The sequence below is a fragment of the Episyrphus balteatus genome, chromosome 2 (genome assembly GCF_945859705.1).
Source record: "Episyrphus balteatus chromosome 2, idEpiBalt1.1, whole genome shotgun sequence".
Lineage (NCBI taxonomy): Eukaryota > Metazoa > Arthropoda > Insecta > Diptera > Syrphidae > Episyrphus > Episyrphus balteatus.
In genome coordinates this window covers 47,090,086-47,111,380 of record NC_079135.1, presented here as the reverse complement: position 1 = coordinate 47,111,380, position 21,295 = coordinate 47,090,086, and the positions used below count along the sequence as shown (strand labels likewise).

At 30.6% G+C, this 21,295-nt stretch overlaps 1 protein-coding gene across 1 annotated transcript in view; it reads left to right on the top strand.

Moving 5' to 3' along the window:
- The first annotated feature begins 6,242 nt into the window (after positions 1-6,242).
- LOC129912806 (UPF0687 protein C20orf27 homolog) overlaps positions 6,243-21,295 on the top strand; it is a 52,171-nt gene continuing 37,118 nt past the window's right edge. Inside the window, exon 1 of the mRNA XM_055991239.1 lies at positions 6,243-6,768. Coding sequence (XP_055847214.1) covers positions 6,687-6,768 — 82 coding nt within the window. The 5' untranslated portion in view covers positions 6,243-6,686. The remainder of the gene's footprint in view (positions 6,769-21,295) is intronic.

Below are 21,295 nucleotides of genomic sequence, written 5' to 3'. Positions count from 1 at the left end.
CAACTTATAATATTTATGGCAAAAATTTTTTTTAAATAAATTCATATTTTATTAGAAAAAGTTTGGAAAAAAGTAATTTTAAATTTTTCTAATAACATTTTTTTTTTTAAATTCTGAGTTTGAGGACCATTTTTTCAAAAAGTCTTGATTAAATTTAGTGGATTTAAATTTAAGAGAAAAGAATGAGCTTCTGGCTTTTTAAAAATTCATTTTAAAATATTGTAGGTGTTGCCGTTGTGTTCAAAATATTTTTTTTGTGTTTGAGGTCAGAATGTTAGAAAATTGCATTTATCGCTTAAACGATGGAAGATTGTCCCTTACTGCCTTCTATATATTTTCCTTAAATTACCTAGAGAATCTTTTGATATCATTTGTTTTATGAAATTTAAGAAAAAAAAATGGTTTTGTTAAAAAAAAATTAATTTTAATTTTAAAAAACAATACGGCAACACCGGCAATTTTTAATCTATAGACTTTAAAGTATTTTCAATTACCTACGTTTGAAAAAAAAAATCGTCAAAATCAGAGCTGTTCGGCCGGGTTCCCTAATAATTTGCTTTAGTTACTCTACTATCTAGCAAATAAATAAACAATGTAAATCCAATGTAAGAAATAATGAGCTCCGTTTGCTTAGAATTGATAGTATTTATATACTATAAATAAAAACGAAAATCGTATTAAGAAAATATGTTTCATTTTGTTGATAAATTTTTCTGTTTTGTGGTAGGTACCTTAAAACTGAATTCAAGTTAGGTTTTTGGGTTTTAAACAGATAAGACATACAAATTTTGTTCTTTAAATACAGTAGATCGTATTTATGTCCAACAACAAAAACATCGGAAAAACATCGATGTATCGAAGATAGAACCGATGTTTTTTTAACATCGATGTTGTAAATAAAACATCGATGTTTTCAAACATCGATGTTTTTTTTTAACGATGTTGCATCCCTATTAATAGCAGTGTTCCATATAGGAGGTGGTAATAGTACCACATCTTCTACTAAAAGTAGATGTTTTGGTTAATCTAGTACTTTCATCTACTCATATGTTCTTCTTCCGAGTAGATACGATTTGTATTGAATTCGTTGAAAGTGCGTTCCATTGAAAAGGTATAACTACAACGGCCACATTTTGCAAAAAGTCAAAAAGTGAAAATTTTCAAACTCAATTTTAGACAGTTTTTTCAACCACAAAATTAAAAATAATGATGCAGAAAGCTTAGTTTTTGGTTTAGATAACAATTTTTGTAGAATTTTCCAAAAACAAATAGCTTTTGGAAAATTGTTGCGCTAGAGAGAAATAAAAAATTTTTACTTTTGTAAATTTCCCACTTTTTCACTTTGTAGTTAAGGCTAAAATCGGTAGTAAACTACTAGTAGTGCTTTGCCACCTCCCAAAGGAACAGGGCTAGTAAAATTAAAAACAGAAGAGAAACTTCAAGTTTGAGTCAAGAAGAAAGAGGCATCGTGTAATAGTACGCTCCTCACAGGATGATTTTCATCTGTCAGAAGAAAATTCAAAAAAAGAGTCACGCCACTTGCATCTTTAGCCGTTTTTACTTGCGATAAAGGTACTACATATATATCAAGTTATGCATTCGTACAGAAAAAAAAGTTGAGATTACATTTTTCCATGACATTACGAAGATAGAAATAATTGATGATAGAGAATGCCAAAAAACTGACTGTCTGGCTGTCTGGCAGTCTGTCTGTCTGTAAACGTAGCTACAGCCTAAACGGATGGAATAACTGTCATCTGTCATCTGTCATCTGTCATCTGTCATCTGTCATCTGTCATCTGTCATCTGTCATCTGTCATCTGTCATCTGTCATCTGTCATCTGTCATCTGTCATCTGTCATCTGTCATCTGTCATCTGTCATCTGTCATCTGTCATCTGTCATCTGTCATCTGTCATCTGTCATCTGTCATCTGTCATCTGTCATCTGTCATCTGTCATCTGTCATCTGTCATCTGTCATCTGTCATCTGTCATCTGTCATCTGTCATCTGTCATCTGTCATCTGTCATCTGTCATCTGTCATCTGTCATCTGTCATCTGTCATCTGTCATCTGTCATCTGTCATCTGTCATCTGTCATCTGTCATCTGTCATCTGTCATCTGTCATCTGTCATCTGTCATCTGTCATCTGTCATCTGTCATCTGTCATCTGTCATCTGTCATCTGTCATCTGTCATCTGTCATCTGTCATCTGTCATCTGTCATCTGTCATCTGTCATCTGTCATCTGTCATCTGTCATCTGTCATCTGTCATCTGTCATCTGTCATCTGTCATCTGTCATCTGTCATCTGTCATCTGTCATCTGTCATCTGTCATCTGTCATCTGTCATCTGTCATCTGTCATCTGTCATCTGTCATCTGTCATCTGTCATCTGTCATCTGTCATCTGTCATCTGTCATCTGTCATCTGTCATCTGTCATCTGTCATCTGTCATCTGTCATCTGTCATCTGTCATCTGTCATCTGTCATCTGTCATCTGTCATCTGTCATCTGTCATCTGTCATCTGTCATCTGTCATCTGTCATCTGTCATCTGTCATCTGTCATCTGTCATCTGTCATGTCATGTCATGTCATGTCATGTCATGTCATGTCATGTCATGTCATGTCATGTCATGTCATGTCATGTCATGTCATGTCATGTCATGTCATGTCATGTCATGTCATGTCATGTCATGTCATGTCATGTCATGTCATGTCATGTCATGTCATGTCATGTCATGTCATGTCATGTCATGTCATGTCATGTCATGTCATGTCATGTCATGTCATGTCATGTCATGTCATGTCATGTCATGTCATGTCATGTCATGTCATGTCATGTCATGTCATGTCATGTCATGTCATGTCATGTCATGTCATGTCATGTCATGTCATGTCATGTCATGTCATGTCATGTCATGTCATGTCATGTCATGTCATGTCATGTCATGTCATGTCATGTCATGTCATGTCATGTCATGTCATGTCATGTCATGTCATGTCATGTCATGTCATGTCATGTCATGTCATGTCATGTCATGTCATGTCATGTCATGTCATGTCATGTCATGTCATGTCATGTCATGTCATGTCATGTCATGTCATGTCATGTCATGTCATGTCATGTCATGTCATGTCATGTCATGTCATGTCATGTCATGTCATGTCATGTCATGTCATGTCATGTCATGTCATGTCATGTCATGTCATGTCATGTCATGTCATGTCATGTCATGTCATGTCATGTCATGTCATGTCATGTCATGTCATGTCATGTCATGTCATGTCATGTCATGTCATGTCATGTCATGTCATGTCATGTCATGTCATGTCATGTCATGTCATGTCATGTCATGTCATGTCATGTCATGTCATGTCATGTCATGTCATGTCATGTCATGTCATGTCATGTCATGTCATGTCATGTCATGTCATGTCATGTCATGTCATGTCATGTCATGTCATGTCATGTCATGTCATGTCATGTCATGTCATGTCATGTCATGTCATGTCATGTCATGTCATGTCATGTCATGTCATGTCATGTCATGTCATGTCATGTCATGTCATGTCATGTCATGTCATGTCATGTCATGTCATGTCATGTCATGTCATGTCATGTCATGTCATGTCATGTCATGTCATGTCATGTCATGTCATGTCATGTCATGTCATGTCATGTCATGTCATGTCATGTCATGTCATGTCATGTCATGTCATGTCATGTCATGTCATGTCATGTCATGTCATGTCATGTCATGTCATGTCATGTCATGTCATGTCATGTCATGTCATGTCATGTCATGTCATGTCATGTCATGTCATGTAACGGTACTTGTCATATACCAATAGGAAAGTTGAAATTGTTCAAAAACGGCTCCAACGATTTTGTTTAAAAAATTCATTGGAATTGGAAGTTTTAAAACAAGGTCTATCTACTAATGAAAAAATTAATGTTTGAAAATCATTATTGACGGTACTTGCCATAGAACCGTTTTTTTTAAATCCGATTTGCTCCGAAACAGCTTATTCGATTTCAACGAATTTTTTGTGGAAAAGCATTTACATATATAATTTTAATATAAGCCAAAAATTAATAGCCGTATTTATTAGATTTGCTTAAATTGGTTCTCAATGGTTGTTTAGTTAAGCTTGCTTAAATATTTAATTCGCCTTTAAGCAACGTTGCTTGGATTTGGATTTATAATTGATTTCCCACAGATGATTAACTAAACGATAGTAGTGTCAAAAAACAAGGGGAAATTAACTAATCTAGTACAAAATTTGACTGCAAATAAAAACACTGATTAGTTCGTTGACGATGATTTTGCTTACGTCGTCGGGTTTCTCAATAAAATACGCAGGTCAAAGCCAAAAGAGGGAGTTGATTTTTACTAACCATTTTAATTCTTTTTTATTAATATTTTTCAATTCTTTAGTTTCAATTTAAAATACAAGCTCCTTTTAGGGAATAATTTAATTTCAAAACAAAATGCAGTCTTCACATCAAAACCCTAGATAAATTAATAGCATGATACTGAGCTCACGATCTTAATAATAATTCATATGTGGCCAAATCATTCTTAAAATGGCTCTAAGCAAGCTCTAAACGTGGTGAATGGCGTTTAAGTTAAGCAATCGTTAAGCAACGTTGCTTAAATGTGTAAATTCTTTATAAATACACATTTTGTACTTAAGACCTATTTAGAGGTGGTTTAAAGTTAAACAACCTTTAAGATTCTTTTATAAATATGGCTGTAAATTTCTAAAAAAATAATTTTTGGATTAATAAAAAAATTTTAAAACTTTTTTTTTTGAAAAATCAATTTTTCGAAAATGGACCATTAATTTTTTTCGAAATTTTGTTTTCAGATGTTGATTTGTGATTTCTGCAAAATGGCATACCAATTTTATTTAAAAACTTTTTTTCCAAAAAATTATTTATAAGAAATAAGTTTTAAAAAAAAACGACTAACGATTTTGAAATTTTTTTTTTAAATGCATCTTATATTCTAAATCTACTTAGCTAAATCTCGGATTTAGCATAGGTGGAAACATAGTATGATTCTAAATGTACTTCGCTTAATCACTTTTGATTTCAGATTTTGTTTTATTTTTTTTTATGTTTTTTTTTTATTTTTTTTTTTGTACCAAATTTATTTATAAAAAGTCTTAAAAATTTAAGCAGTCGATTTAAGAGTCGATTTTAGCCGCACGATATGTCGGTCGACTAGTATTTTTCTATAAGGAATGTCTCTTTAGTCGTCTGCGACTTACGTTCACACGTGTCGAAAAGCTTCGCCGCACGACAAAAATCAAGTTCGTGCGACCCATTTGACTACATAATTATGAGATCTTGCTTTTCCTCGGGATCACGAAATGTGATCTTGCTTTTATTCAAGCAAGATCTCATGTAGTTGTTGTAATACGGATGAAATGGGATAGTAAAGGCCATATTATTCACTAGTTTAAAAAAATACATCTGGATGTAAAATTGTCAAGTGTCAAAAATAAATCCAAATCCAAAATAGTTATCCCGATTTTAACTATGAAAATAGTTAAAAAATAGTTCAAAATGACTATTTTTTTCTCAACGAGATAGTGAATATTATAGATTTGGATTTATTTTTGATATTTCAAAATCTTTACTTCCAGATGTATTTTTTAAACTAGTGAATAATATAGCCGTAAAAAAACGGCTTTTGTGTAATAGCTGACATAGCATTCGACAGTTTGTGTCGCATAAAAGTCATTTTTCATTTTAAAGTTGCTTTTTTCAATTCCAAATTAGAACATCAAGACTTGTGGTATATGTGGTAGTGGTACGGGTAATTGTATGAAAAATATTCCTCACCTAAACGTTGTTGTTCCAGTTTGGATTTTTGTTCATGCAAATACCTGCACCGCTACCGTATATACCCTTCTTCGGTGTGGCCAAGCCTTCACGCTGTGGAAATTTGTTCATACATTTATTACATGAGTTACAAGCTAAAGTTTCCACACCATCTACGATCGAAGACAAAAAAAAGCTTTCAGTAGCTTTTTTTGTCATCAAACAAGTCAACAGAGTGCGTTCATAAACACTCAACGTGTAAACCATTGCAATATTTCTTTACTTTTAACCTGAACACTATTTTCAAGTGTTCCTCCTACCCAAATGTCAACCACAAAACAAACTGTCAAAATTCCAATAAGAAGGAACAAAGAGGAAGAAAAACAAATTATTATTTGAAAAAAAACCGAAAAAGCTCATTCATTTTCAGTTCATTCATATCATTCGTGTTGAAATCTTGATTCCGTCGATTTGTGCGGTTCTTCTTATAATACAAAAAAAAACCAACTATAATCTGCAAGTTCTTCTTATTAGAAAAAAGAAAGACCTCCACTGTCTACTCTACTTTAGAACAAGCCACTTTGTGTAAGCGTCCCAACTACAAGTGCAATAAACCCAAGTGGCAGAGTGTCTATTATATTATTTATGTGCGTCTTTGGTGCCTTGGATTTGGCTTTCTATTCCTAGATTGTGCAAACCTTGAACTTTGTGCAAAAAAGTGCAAATATATTTTTTATTTCTTTTTTTTTGTGTTGTTTGAGTGACCCTCCAAGAGCAAAAAAAAAAGTTGTATACTTTCCTAATTAATAATAAATCAAGCTAAGAAGTTGTACATCATAACTATATTATAATGGCACAAGGTGGTACAGCAGCAGTTGACCTTGCAGGTGCAGCAGCCGTTGTGGATCGTGCTGGTGCAAGTGCAGCAGCAGGTAATTTAAAAAAAAAAAAAAAACAAAATATTCCAACGAACCGCGATAAAAAACCTTGACGTTGATGTTGACATTGGAGTTCTGTTTATCTACATGAACTACATACACCTATCTTCATATACTTAGATACATCATTTATATCATCTCAATATCCCGGGCCGGGATGAATACCTTTATAGCTTGATACTTTTAATACAAAAAGAGGTGAACTCTGTTAGGTTAAGTTGGATACATTCATGTCATGTATTTTAGTTTTAAAAAAAAAAGAAGCAAAGCGCTTCGGTGATTAAAAATCTGTTTGGAATCGATTCAATTGAAGACTTGTAGGTACATACTTATTAAGTTGGTAGGTATAGCGAACATTTTTATTTTTTTTTTCTCAATTTGGTATTTTTATTTTTTTTTTTTTTTTTTTTTTTTTTTTTATTTAGTTTATTGAACTTGTTATTTACAATTGACTTAAAATTAACTTATTTCTAAGATACATTGGTTGATATAAAATTTTGTTGGCACAGAAGGGGCCTAACCTTATACAATGACTAAGTTATAAAATATAAATAAATATTATACATGGATAAACTTAATTTAAAAAGTCTGCTGACTAGGTTGTCCTCGGGGTGTTCAGACCCGGATGTCCAGTTGAGGGGTTGGTTGAGTTGGGTTGGTTAGATTGGCGTTTAGCCACGATAGTGTGCCGACTGGGTGTCGGCGTAAAAGTTAACTGCTTCTTCGTTGTCCATTGAAATTATGTGCTCATCCAGTATATCCAAAGCGCAAAGGTACCTAGGTTCCGGATGTCGTTGTTGGGCTATCATTCTTCTCATCAGCTGATTGGGGTGGTTGGCGATATTTCCTACAAGTATCTTCGCCGATCGCAGTAGATACTTGTCCAGTGGTATGATTTTTGCTTCCTCGTAGAGTCGCTTGTTGCTGTAGTATTTTTGTCGCTGTCGATCGAAGTAAAGTCCGGTGCACATCCTCAGTATTTTTCTCTCGAACATTTGTAGTTCCTTCATGGCTGTCTTGGAGATGGTATACCATACCGGAAAGCTGTAGGCAGGTCGCAGAAGCTGCTTGTAGAGTTTCGTTGGTTGACTTAATCCTGTTCTTTTTTTCATCAGAGGGTGAAGGCGATGGAAGGCAAAGTTGGCTTTTTTGAGGACCAAACGGGAGTGATTGTTGAATCTGAGGAGCTCGTTAAAGCTGATTCCTAAGTACTTGGCGCTGCGTTTGGCTGGCAATCTAGTTCCATTTGGAAGTGTCAATGTGATGCTTCTGCAGCTTCCAGCCGATCGACTGCCTCTTCCTCCTGATCGTCTAAGGCACAATAATTCCGACTTGGATGAGTTGATCCGGATACCCCATTTACTGTAGAACTCATACAGTTTCCGAATGTGAGCTTCGACTTTCCTGGCAGCTATGTTTGGCGAGATGGACTTGCAGTATGTGAGTGAATCGTCCGCGTAAAGCAGGTTTTCGCACTCACTTGCAGGCGGTTGGTCTGATGTCAGGATGCTGTATAGAAAGGGGCCAAGTTTGGATCCTTGAGCAACTCCAGCTCGAATGACTTTCATTGGTGATTTCCGATCCTCCACTTGCACAAAAAAGTTTCTGGAAGAGAGAAAAGAAAAAATAATTTTAATTAGTGCCAAAGGAAAGCTTACTAAATGAAGTTTATGGATAAGGGCATCTATCCATACGCTGTCAAATGCTTTCTCGACATCCAGAAAGCATGCGACGGTAACTTGATTGTTGTTTAAAGCTGAGGTGATGTCTTGGTGGAACTTCATGAGCGGATGCAGTGTGGAGTGCTTCTCCCGAAAACCGAACTGCATGTCTGGGATGATGTTGTTATCGCTGCAAAACTTCTTCAGCTTCCTGAGTGTCAGCTCTTCCAAGAGCTTACTAAGATTGTTGAGAAGAGAGATTGGTCTGTAATTGGAGATGATGTTCCTAGCACCTTTCTTAGGAATCGCCACAATTCTTGCAGTTTTCCATTTCTGTGGGAAGTAGCAGTTGTTTATGCAGTTGTTGAGAATGATAGCCAAGAAGATTATCACTGTTTGGGGGAGCCTCTTTATGATGAAGTTGGAGATGCCATCCGGTCCAGCTGATTTTTTCGGTTTGGATAGGTTAATTATTTCGGCAATCTCTTCTGGGGTAGTCAGGTTTGGGCTGTCAGTAGGATCACTTGCAGAATTGGTGTCGCTGAATGTCACTTTATCCGGGTTAGGTAGCAGAGTCCTTTGGATGGATGCCTCGACTTCCTCTATAAAGTCTGTGTCTCAATTTGGTATCAATCTTCTGTAGGTACCTCGGATGATACTTCAAAACTTTATGGTCATCATTGATATGGTTAAGATGTGGTTCAAGTCGAGATTATTATTATAAGAAATAATCGCCTTTAAAAGAAAAAGATTCATTTTTTTTTGCATACCTTATACAGATTAATAAATTCTTTCATTGCCGCAGGAATTTTTAGCAACATCAAATGTATGTGATTGTTTTGCAGACAGATAGGTACCTCTATACACCACCACGAACGGAAAGTTTTGCAGTTTATTCGATGTGAATGCAAATAATGGAGAGTTTTGAGGATTAAAATGGGATTAAGCGATAAGTGAGAGCATTTTAACAAACTGAAACTTTTACCTTGCAAAATTGAATTAACATCTGAAATGCAATATGTATTAGAAAAAGGCATCTATGACGGCTGTTCTTATTTTCATTCGAATTCTCTTTTCTCCCGTTTTCGAGTTTTAGCTGCTACGAATTCCGTATTCGAACACATTTTGCGGATTTATAGGTGTTTCGAAAAACGTACGGATCTACAGTTTTTCCACTGTCTTCCGCGAAAAAAAAACACCCTTTTAAATTTTTTTGCTTAGACTCCTTGATCCTTATTGCAAAAAGAATCGTTTTGCCAATTTTCATTAGGGTAACAAGTTTTACTTGCGATATAGGTACAAGTACTAGGTATATCAAGTTATGCATTCGTAAAAAAAAAGTTGAGATAACAATTTCCCATGATAGAGAATGCATAGAGAATGAAAAAAAAGTGGGTCTCGAAAGTCCGTCTGTCCGTCTTATTATAGCTGCGTTCCTTTGGAAATATTTATCTACTTTTTAGTACTTAAAACTACTTTGCTATATTGAAAAAGTAGTTCAAAGCAGCTTTAAGTACTAAAAAGTAGATAAATATTTCCAAAGGAACGCAGCTTATGAAGCAGTTTTTGGATCCTGTACTCGGAATTTCGCACAGCTGTCAGTACCAAATGAACAAAAAAAAAATAAAAAAGTTATTTCGTAAACCGGGTGAAAACCAAAACAAACCAAATTTTTCAAGGATTTTTTTTGTAAAAAAAAAAACTCATACAAATCGATTTCAAGTTTTTTTTGATAACTACGTTCTACTATAACTTAGGGCCGGTTTGTTGAAACTTGATTATCTTTTAATCATGGATTTTTCTATGGAATAATCCTTGATTAATAATAATCGAGTGTCAACAAACCGGCCCTTAATCTAGTGTCTAAAAATCGTAAAAATTACGAGATTTAAAATACATTTCTATGCTGTATTTTTTGTTTTGTTGGTTTGTTTTGGTTTTCGCCGAGTTTAAAACGTCAAAATGGTAATTGTAAAAAAAAGAGAATACATGGACAAATGTTCGAACTTCCCAATAGAGGAGTTTTTGGAATTTATTTTTTTTTTTGACCAAAAATTACGGTCATATCGAAAGCGTCGAAAGCGGCACCTACGATTTTGATAAAAAAAATTCAAGTTTTAGTTCTAAGAACTAAGGACAAGGTCTATCTTTTCATGAGAAAAGGTTTTTTTTAATCGTTATTAACTGGTACCTCTCATAGAAGCGTTTTTTTTAATCTGATTTTTTCCCAAACGATTCGCTTAATTTATAATTTGCATGTTAATCAAAAATTAAATTTAAAAAAAAAATTTTTTTTCTGTATTTAAAAATTTTTTTTTTGACAAATCGAGTTTTGGAAAACGAGATATTGAATTTTTTTGAGATTTTGGTTTTAATTGTTGATTAATAGTTTCTACTAAATGGCATACCAACTTTATTTTAAGACATTTTTTTTTTTCAAAAAATATTTATAAAAAAAAAATTAAAAAAAACCCTCTAACGATTTTGATTTTTTTTTTCAAAAATGCATCCTTATAAAAGAAATTAAACTTCATACTTTTTTTGGAGCTCGGTTTCATTTAAAAAGTTGTTTTTTTTTTCATTTGAAGAACGAATCTTTTTTTTTTTATTTTCATATAAATTTACCAAATTTGTATAAATAAGTCTTAAAATTTTTAGCATTTTGAATTCCAAGAGCAAGTACTAGTCATGTATTTTATTTTGTACTAGTTTGTCGTTTAGGAGATATTGAAAAAAACAAATTTGCACTAAAATTTGGCAGGCAAGTGCCAAATACAACTGTTTTGTAATCCAAAAAGTAGGTTACCAATTTCGGGTCCTCTGTTCCGCTCACGCAACTTCGGTACTAAACAGTACCATTTTCAGAACCCCTTTTCCCCTTCACGCAACTTCGTTGTTCCGCTAAATGTTCATATATAAAGTTGCCTGGGCTTGCAGGCGCCCATATCAACAGTTTCTTAACTAAATAAAAAATTGTCTGGCAAGCTTTGAAGTTTCTGAATACATCCATGAATAGATTTTATTTCCATTTAAAATAGGAATTTGAACTGAAACTTACAACTTGAAAACTGAATTTTGAAATGAACTGGCGCTCAATACCGAGTTTTACTTCATTAAGAACTATGTATTTGTTTGTAGTTTATATGGATAATATTTCTTTACGGGAGAGAAATTAAAAAAATAAAGAAAGAGCTATTTTAAAGAAATTTTACAAAAAGACATAAAACCGTTATTACTCCAGAGTCCAGAATGAAGGAAAAACAAGAAAATTATCTCATATGTTTAACAGTTTAGAATTATCTCAAGGGCACATAGTTTTTCACGCTGACTTAGGAATCCCTGTATAAAGTAGGTAGACATAAGTAGATAACTGAACTTATCTTCTTAAAATCAGAAAAAAAAGTTTGTTCAAGTTTGAGGTTGCTTTTTTTTCATAGAATAATATAGACAAAGTTAATAAGACGCAGTAACACCTTTTTCAGATCATTATGTTGGGTTAAAGATGATGTGAAAGTTTTTACTTCTTGAACCGATAGTAAATTGTACAAGAATTAGAAATTATTATTTCCACCCATTAATTCCGATTTCTGACAATTTAATGAGACAGAACCATAATAATTTTACAAACAAATAAAAACTTGGAACCCCCAGGCATTATCAAGTGATTAATTTATTCTTTCTTTGGTGTAAATGAACTTAACATTAAATCATTTACATTCAATACAAAATAAGTAATCTGATACTCAATAATAAAAAAAAATATAAAAATCACATTGAAATTTGATTACTCCAACAATGCCAGTCACGTAAACGTAAACAATCTAAAACATTTTTTTTTGCTTTGTTTGTATGTTCTTTAAAAAGAATCCCATTCAACTGTATATAAATATTAAACGATAAATAATCTGTTTTGTCAGCAGCTAATTAATAACTTTTTCATATATTTATCGTATTCCACAATTACTAGAAAAAACAATGCGAATTATAAAAAAAAATAATTAACTATCATGTGATATCAAAAGTGTTATTGGAAATTAAGAAAATTGTTTAACAATGGATTGTGGTTTATCTTTAATCTATTATTATAATACACTGCTAATTATTGCTAATTTTATACAATTCTTTTTTAAGTACTGTTTTTGAGATCTACCGATTTAACTTTAGAAGACTTTGTAGTGACAGTGACCATCATGTTTTAATGATATTCTTATCATGTGATTTGATAGAACTGCAAACTGGTTTTTAATTCTTGTTAATTTTTTTTTTATATCAAATTTTACATATTTCTGGTTTTGTTATAAAAATGCAGAATGGGTAAAGTACCATCGTGCAGTCACGTAAACGATTTCATTTTTACTTGCGGTATAAGTACTATAGTATGGAATATAAATATAGTACAGAAACTTTGTTTTTATATGTTGGTTAATATTTTGTTTTTAATTGGGTATTTTTTTTTTTTTTTTCGAAACATTTTGAAAATCTTTATACAGGGTGTCCCAGAAGTCAACGTTAAAACGAAAACAGTAGATAGGGTAGGTGATGACAGTTATAAAAAAATAATAAAAAAATCGTAGTTATATTTTGTGAGTTATGGGCATTTAAAAAAAATCGAAAAATGGTCACCCTGAAACGGTCTTTCATGTGCCGTGACTACAGATCTTAAGTTTTTTTTTTTCAATTTTTTTCTTATGCTACGGAAGAGCCTTTTAAGAGTAAAGCCTTGTACGCAGCTGAAGCGAAACGAAAAATTTTGAAGTCTCCAAAGTCAACAGCGACAAAAAAAAATACCATCGGGTATTATAGCAAAGTAAAAATAATAAAAGTACAAATCAAAAAATTCAAGAAAAAGAATCAAAAAATAAGTTTTAAAGCAAAAACAAAACAAATTTAATTTCGTTCAAGATTTCGCTAACAAAATTTTGTATGGAAAATTTCGTTTCGCTTCAGCTGCATAATAGGCTTAGAACACAAAAAAAATAACACATTTCTTTAAGTTTTTACTTGTTACATGTTTCCCAAATATCATAAGATGTATGAGTTTTCTGTTAAATTTGTGAATAATTTTTATCTTTTTATTGTTTTCTTCATAAGAACAAATTGATAAAACCACACATTTCTCGAAGAAAATTGGCCTCAAAGTCAAAAATTATCATGGACAAGAAGAAATTAACAAATTTAAAAATTAATATCTGAGCAACCAAAAAAGATATTAAACATTTTTTAACACATTTACGAAGAATAATATTATTCTAAAAATTAAGATCTTTAACAAGTTTCTATCACTTTTATATTACAAACAAAAATTATCATTAACATAAGTAAAGGCATACCAAAGTAAGGGTTTTCTTGAATAACAGCTAAATTGTATCAACTTTGCAGATAGAGCGTAACAGCGTAGAACAGTTTTTTCTTAGAATATAACAAACAATCGCGCGTTTAATTTTCCTTATCCTACTCCGGCACACCCTGTATAAAAACTTTTTTCTAAAATTAATTAAATTCCTTGTTATAGGTATTAGAAATTTTATAGCATACCTCGTTTGGAGGTCAAAACAAAACCACTTAAAGAACGTTTTTTGTAATTCTGAAAAAAAATTGTATGGTCTTTTTTAAGTTTTTAATAAATTTCTTATAAAATCAAACTTAAAATATTTTGTTATAAATTTTAATAAAGCTTAAGTATTTTGAGCAACTTTTGACATCATAGCAAAAATGTTCAAACCAGTCGTGCATTTAATTTTTTGATTTATCACTTAGTAGAGTAACTAAAGCAAATTATTAGGGAACCCGGCCGAACAGCTCTGATTTTGAAGATTTTTTTTTTCAAACGTAGGTAATTAAAAATACTTTAAAGTCTATAGATTAAAAATTGCCGGTGTTGCCGTATTGTTTTTTAAAATTAATTTTAAATTTTTTTTGAACAAAACCATTTTTTTTTGCTTAAATTTCATAAAACAAATGATAGCAAAAGATTCTCTAGGTAATTTAATTAAAATATATAAAAGGCAGTAAGGGACAATCTTCCATCGTTTAAGCGATAAATGCAATTTTCTAACATTCTGACCTCAAACACAAAAAAAATATTTTGAAAACAACGGCAACACCTACAATATTTTAAAATACATTTTTAAAAAGCCAGAAGCTCATTCTTATCTCTTAAATTTAAATCCACTAAATTTAATCAAGACTTTTTGAAAAAATGGTCCTCAAACTCAGAATTAAAAAAAAAAAATATTATTAGAAAAATTTAAAATGACTTTTTTCCAAACTTTTTCTAATAAAATATGAATTAAAAAAAAAAAATGTTTGGGCATAAATATTATCAGTTGAATTTCGAAGCAAAAAAGGTAAAATATATCACACTTTTGAAAAAAAAATGAAAAATTACTTCAATTTCAATGGTTTTTTTTTATTAAAACTGAATTTTTGCATTGAAATAATTAATTTTCTCAAAGACTGTGGTAAATAGGAACTTTAAATTTTTGCTTTTTTACTTTCAACAGTAAGGGTTATTAAATGAATAAAAAATAATTTTATGTTTAGATGTTGAACTTTAAAAAAAAATAAGTTACATTTTTTTTCAAAACTTTTATTAAAAAAAGTTCTTCGAAAATTAAATACTTTTTAATTTTTTTCATAAACCGTAATACATATTGACATTTCCTTTTATAATTTGAAATCATAATAAATGCGGCCAAAAAAATTTGAAAATAAATGCATTTTATATTACGACCAAGTTTAAAAACGACATGTTAAAATTTTTTCAATAATTTTTTTTTCAAAATCTGAGTTCAATTACCATTCTTTCAAAAGCCGTTCATTCAATTAACTTAATTTTAATTTTACATATATGACTAAGCTTCTAGCTTTTAAAAAATGTATATTTGAATATTGTAAGTGTTGCCGTTGTGTTCAAATATTTTTTTTTGTGTTTGAAGTCAATTAATAAGAAAATTGCATCTATCGCTTGAACTATGGAAGATTGTCCCTCACTCCCATATATTTTTTTTCCTTGAATTTCCTAGACAATCTTTTGGCATCAATTAATTTATGAAATTTAAGAAAAATTTTTGAAAAAAATTTGTTTTTGTTCACAAAAAACTTCAATTAAATTTAAAAAATCAAAACGGCAACACCGGCAATTTTTAATCTATAGACTTTAAAGTATTTTTAATTACCGACGTTTGAAAAAAAAGATCATCAAAGTCTAAGCTGTTCGGCCGGGTTCCCTAATATTGCCAATTTTTGAGCTTTAGTTACTCCACTAACTACATTTGTAGTGTTTTATTTAAAAAATAGTAGCTCTTTAATGTATGTAGAATTATATGAAAGGTTTTTATTACAATTTAAACAACGTTCGATTCATGTGTTCGCGAAACGAAAATAATAATTAAAATAACTTTGTTTATTTTTGTTCAATTTTGTGTGTTGATTCATAAAAAAACAGGTGTGATCATTAAGAATAACTAATCTAATCAATTTAAAAAAAAAACAACAGACAAAATTCTGCACAGCAAAATAAAAATAAAAAAAACATCATTGTTATTTGATTAAATGTGTACTCGTTTATTTTTTATTATTATAAGACCTAGGCTTTCATCACGTTAATTTTTTGAAGAATATCGTATGGTAAGTAGGTATCGTGAAATATTAATCGAAAAACGTTCTCAGAACTCTATAGTTTGCTGCGTAAAATTAGAAAACGTTTTTTTTTTAATCATTCATTTTAATTGCGTAAAACTATTGTTTTAAAGTACCGTAAAAGAGGTAACTTTGCAACTGAATGAGTAACTTTGCCTCACACATCAAGAGCGTTTGATGCTTATGCATTACCGCAATGGACACAATTGATTTGTATAAATTTAGAACGATATAAAATCCTACTAATTTTTTGACCTTTGGGGTCAAGAAATGTACTTTTTTTTAGAGTCAAAAACGTTTCTTTTTTTTTATTTGGAACTCTGACGTATCAAGCTATTTATGTATTTTTAAAAACATAACAAAATACTGGAATATCGTCGCTGTAGTTCTAATACCTCGTAAGCCAGAAAAAGGCGATTTTGGTCTAATGATGCAATTATATTGTTGAAAAAAATCCGCATGTAATAGAAAAGAACCTGTTTGTCTAACGTCGATATTTTCAGAGCTTCGCTTAATCAAAACCAGATCATTTGTATTGATTCTCATACATTTCATACTTAGTTTTTTGCCACTCCTGAAAAATAGACTTTTCTGGGTTACGAGGTATTAGAACTACAGCGACGATATGTTAACATTTGTTATTAATTAATTTAATATCATTATTCTATTTCACTTTGTTTGAAGAGTTTCAACATTAAAAAAATCTTTTCCTATAAGAACAAAGTCGTCTATTATTTTTTTTTTTTTTTGGAACCAGAATTCATAATTATAAATTCCTGTTAGATTGATGTTATATTTCCTCGTCAAGTTAATATTTCAAAATGTTAAAAATAACATTACCTTTATTTTTCTTTAGAAAATGATTCTGCTCCAGCGGTCTATGTTAAAAAAATTATACGGACGGACACACATTATATATTTTTATTTGAACAAATTGTTTCTGTGTGAAACAAAATCATACTTCGTCATGCACGTAATAATTCAAAAGCATGTTACCGCATATATTTCCAAGTTTAATTTTTCCATGCAAATCCACGTTTCGTTGCTTCAAGTGTTTTGATATAATAAACAAAAAAAAAAATAAAACAACAACAAACTAAATTTTATGGTGGTAGAAGGCGCTGAGTAAGACCACTTCATCATAATCACCTTATATTTTTTGGTAAAAAGAATTAATTAATCATTTTTTTTTTCTTATTTATATGTATCTATTTTAGTTGAAAGTATTTTCAACAGTCTTAAAAAAAAATAAATAAGAAATTATATCTTTTTCTATAATTTTGATAAAAATAGATACTTTTTTTCAGTTTGAAATAAATCTATGTAAGTAGGTATGTTTTGAAGTAGTCTCTGACACGACAATGAACATGATTTTTTTTGCAAAGAAAATTTGTTCGTATGTTTTGTACATACATGTTACATGTGTCTGTCTGTTTTAATTGTGCGTTGTTGAACTTTAAGAGCTACATACGTATATTTTCTTGTACCTATTCTTTTCTTGCCTGAAGGATTTTTGCAAAAGAACTTTCTGTTTGTTATTGTTTTCTTTCGTTGTTTTTCCTTTCAATCTCATTAAAAGTAAAAGTCATTAAGTCTGGGCGTGTACAATGTACTACATAGACGAAAAAATCATTCCTTGCATGCAGACAAAGTACCAACGTACACAAACTGAATATTTTTGAAGAAAAAAAATAAAAATAAAAGAAACTTTCGACAATCTTGGCCAGGAATGATAAAAAAAGTATTGAAAGAATGTATATAAGGAAAATAAAAGTTACAGTTAACTGACTTATTCATGAAGATATAAAACCTAATTTAAAATTCGAACAAATTTTTTTGTAGAATTGTTGTATAGGCAGGATTTAGGGACCACGCAATATTATTCCAAGAAACAAGAGAAAGTCAAAATAAAATTCACGATTGGGTCGCGCACTCTAGTTTTTAATATTTAAAGTTTTAAAAATTGAGGAAAATATAAGAAAAATCTCTGATTTAAAGGTGTGCTAAATAGGCGGCTAGCTTGTAAATCGAGTTGCCTAGAAAAGTATATTGACACACATAGCGCTATAGTGTATAAGTAAATAAATAATAAATAAATAAAGGAGAAAATTTTTGAGAAATCGATTGGCATCATTAGTTTTCCGATTTATCGGTACAACTTCGAACAAAATTTTTTTCGGAAGTTTTTTCAATAACTAAGCATTTTGTTATAATTTTTTAACAACAACAACATCTTTAGCATTTTGCCCGGTTTAAAGTAATTTTTCTTGTTTATATTGTTATTTATTCTGCTCAAACGTTATTTACTACAAGCAAAGCATAAATAGTGGAGTAACTAAAGCTCAAAAATTGGCAATATTAGGGAACCCGGCCGAACAGCTTAGATTTTGATGATCTTTTTTTTCAAACGTCGGTAATTAAAAATACTTTAAAGTCTATAGATTAAAAATTGCCGGTGTTGCCGTTTTGATTTTTTAAATTTAATTGAAGATTTTTGTGAACAAAAACAAATTTTTTTCAAAAATTTTTCTTAAATTTCATAAATTAATTGATGCCAAAAGATTGTCTAAGAAATTCAAGGAAAAAAAGTATATGGGATTGAGGGACAATCTTCCATAGTTTAAGCGATAGATGCAATTTTCTTATTAATTGACTTCAAACACAAAAAAAAATATTTGAACACAACGGCAACACCTACAATATTCAAATATGCATTTTTTAAAAGCTAGAAGCTTAGTCATATATGTAAAATTAAAATTAAGTTAATTGAATGAACGGCTTTTGAAAGAATGGTAATTGAACTCAGATTTTTGAAAAAAAAAATTATTGAAAAAATTTTAACATGTCGTTTTTTAAACTTGGTCGTAATATAAAATGAATTTATTTTCAATTTTTTTTGGCCGCATTTATTATGATTTCAAATTATAAAAGGAAATGTCAATATGAATTACGGTTTATGAAAAAAATTTAAAAGTATTTCATTTTCGAAGAACTTTTTTTAATAAAAGTTTTGAAAAAAAATGTAACTTATTTTTTTTTTTAAAGTTCAACATCTAAACATAAAACTATTTTTTATTCATTTAATAACCCTTACTGTTGAAAGTTAAATAGCAAAAATTTAAAGTTCCTATTTACCACAGTGTTTGAGAAAATTATTATTGAAATAAATCTATTATTATTTCAATGCAAAAATTCAGTTTTAATAACAAAAAACCATTGAAATTGAAGTACTTTTTAATTTTTTTTTTTTCAAAAGTGTGATATATTTTACCTTTTTTGCTTCGAAATTCAACTGATAATATTTATGGCCAAACATTTTTTTTAAATAAATTCATATTTTATTAGAAAAAGTTTGGAAAAAAGTCATTTTAAATTTTTCTAATAACATTTTTTTTTTAATTCTGAGTTTGAGGACCATTTTTTAAAAAAGTCTTGATTAAATTTAGTGGATTTAAATTTAAGAAATAAGAATGAGCTTCTGGCTTTTTAAAAATGTATTTTAAAATATTGTAGGTGTTGCCGTTGTTTTCAAAATATTTTTTTGTGTTTGAGGTCAGAATGTTAGAAAATTTCATTTATCGCTTAAACGATGGAAGATTGTCCCTTACTGCCTTTTATATATTTTCCTTAAATTACCTAGAGAATCTTTTGCTATCATTTGTTTTATGAAATTTAAGCAAAAAAAATGGTTTTGTTAAAAAAAAAATGTATTTTTAATTTTAAAAAACAATACGGCAACACCGGCAATTTTTAATCTATAGACTTTAAAGTATTTTTAATTACCTACGTTTGAAAAAAAAAATCGTCAAAATCAGAGCTGTTCGGCCGGGTTCCCTAATAATTTGCTTTAGTTACTCTACTAAAAGACAACTATTTTGTTTTTTAAACTATAATTTTTTTTTCAAAACTTTTTTTTTTTTTTAATTTCATAAATAAAATGATGTATAAAGATTAATTAGATTATTTACAGAAAAAAATTATATAAGAGTGAAGGATAAGATTAAATCGTTTAGGCGGTAGAAGCAATTTTCTCACAAATCGACTTCAAATGTAAAAAAATGTATTAAAACACAACGACAAAGCATTCATTACTAAAATATACATTTTTACAAAGGCAGTAGTTAATGCTGGTAGTAAAAAACCTTTGAGCAAAATAAATAGCAATATAAACAAGAAAAATAACTTTAAACCGGGCAAAATGCTTAAAATTATTGAAAAAAACTTCCGAAAAAAATTGAAAAACTAATGATGCCAATCGGTTTCTAAGGTCCGAAATAATTGGAAACAGTTAACAGCGCACAGGTCAAGGGAACCCTTGATTTAAATATATAATTTTCTTACCTAAATGCATTGGCCTGTTCACTGTAAACTTATATCTGAATGTAAGAAACAAAAATGTTTAGATGCAAATAACTTAGCAACCAGACCTCCAAGAGATCTTTCTTCTGATGTCTTATTATGTAAAGAGAAAACAATTAGTTTTTGCCCCGGCAGCTAGACATACATCTCTGCAATATGTGACATTGCCCAACAAGGGAGTTTGCTAAGAATCTGTACATGTTTCAATTTAAAAAAGAAACAGTCGATTTTTTTCCCACCATTTGGCTCTTATACAAACAAGAAACCGATTTCTTACTACCCTGCAAAGAAAAGTGCAGCACACTGATGTATTTAATTTTCTTTTGAATCCGAAACGTCTCCTTTAATACCCACCAGACAACGACAAGTAAAAACCACTTAAAAACTTAAGCCCCTATATATTCCTGGGTATCCTCGTTTCAGGTTTTAAAACTTACATTGTGCAATGGAAATAAGGCCTCAGGCCCCTTCTACAGAAACACTTTTCCGTCCCCATACTCTTATACGCAAATAGCTTCCTCTTGTAAAGTGTTCATTCCATGGCATACAGATTATTGCTTTGAAGTGCTTAATTCGTTTCATATTCAAATTCCTTGTCTAGTAGGCTTTTCTCGCAAACCAAGTAGGTATGCTATGTGGCAGCCAAATGCCATCATGCCGTTGAATTGGATGTTATATAGTTGTGGTTTACCCAAATTTAATTTCTAGTAGATTGTGCAGAGCACACATTTTAGTTAAAAAAAATTGTACCCTTCCGGATATTCACTCAGGATAACAAAAAAACACCTTTTTTGGATTTTTATTTAACGTGGCATATTAAAACCCACTCCCCATTTAATGTTTTAAGGTATAATTATGAT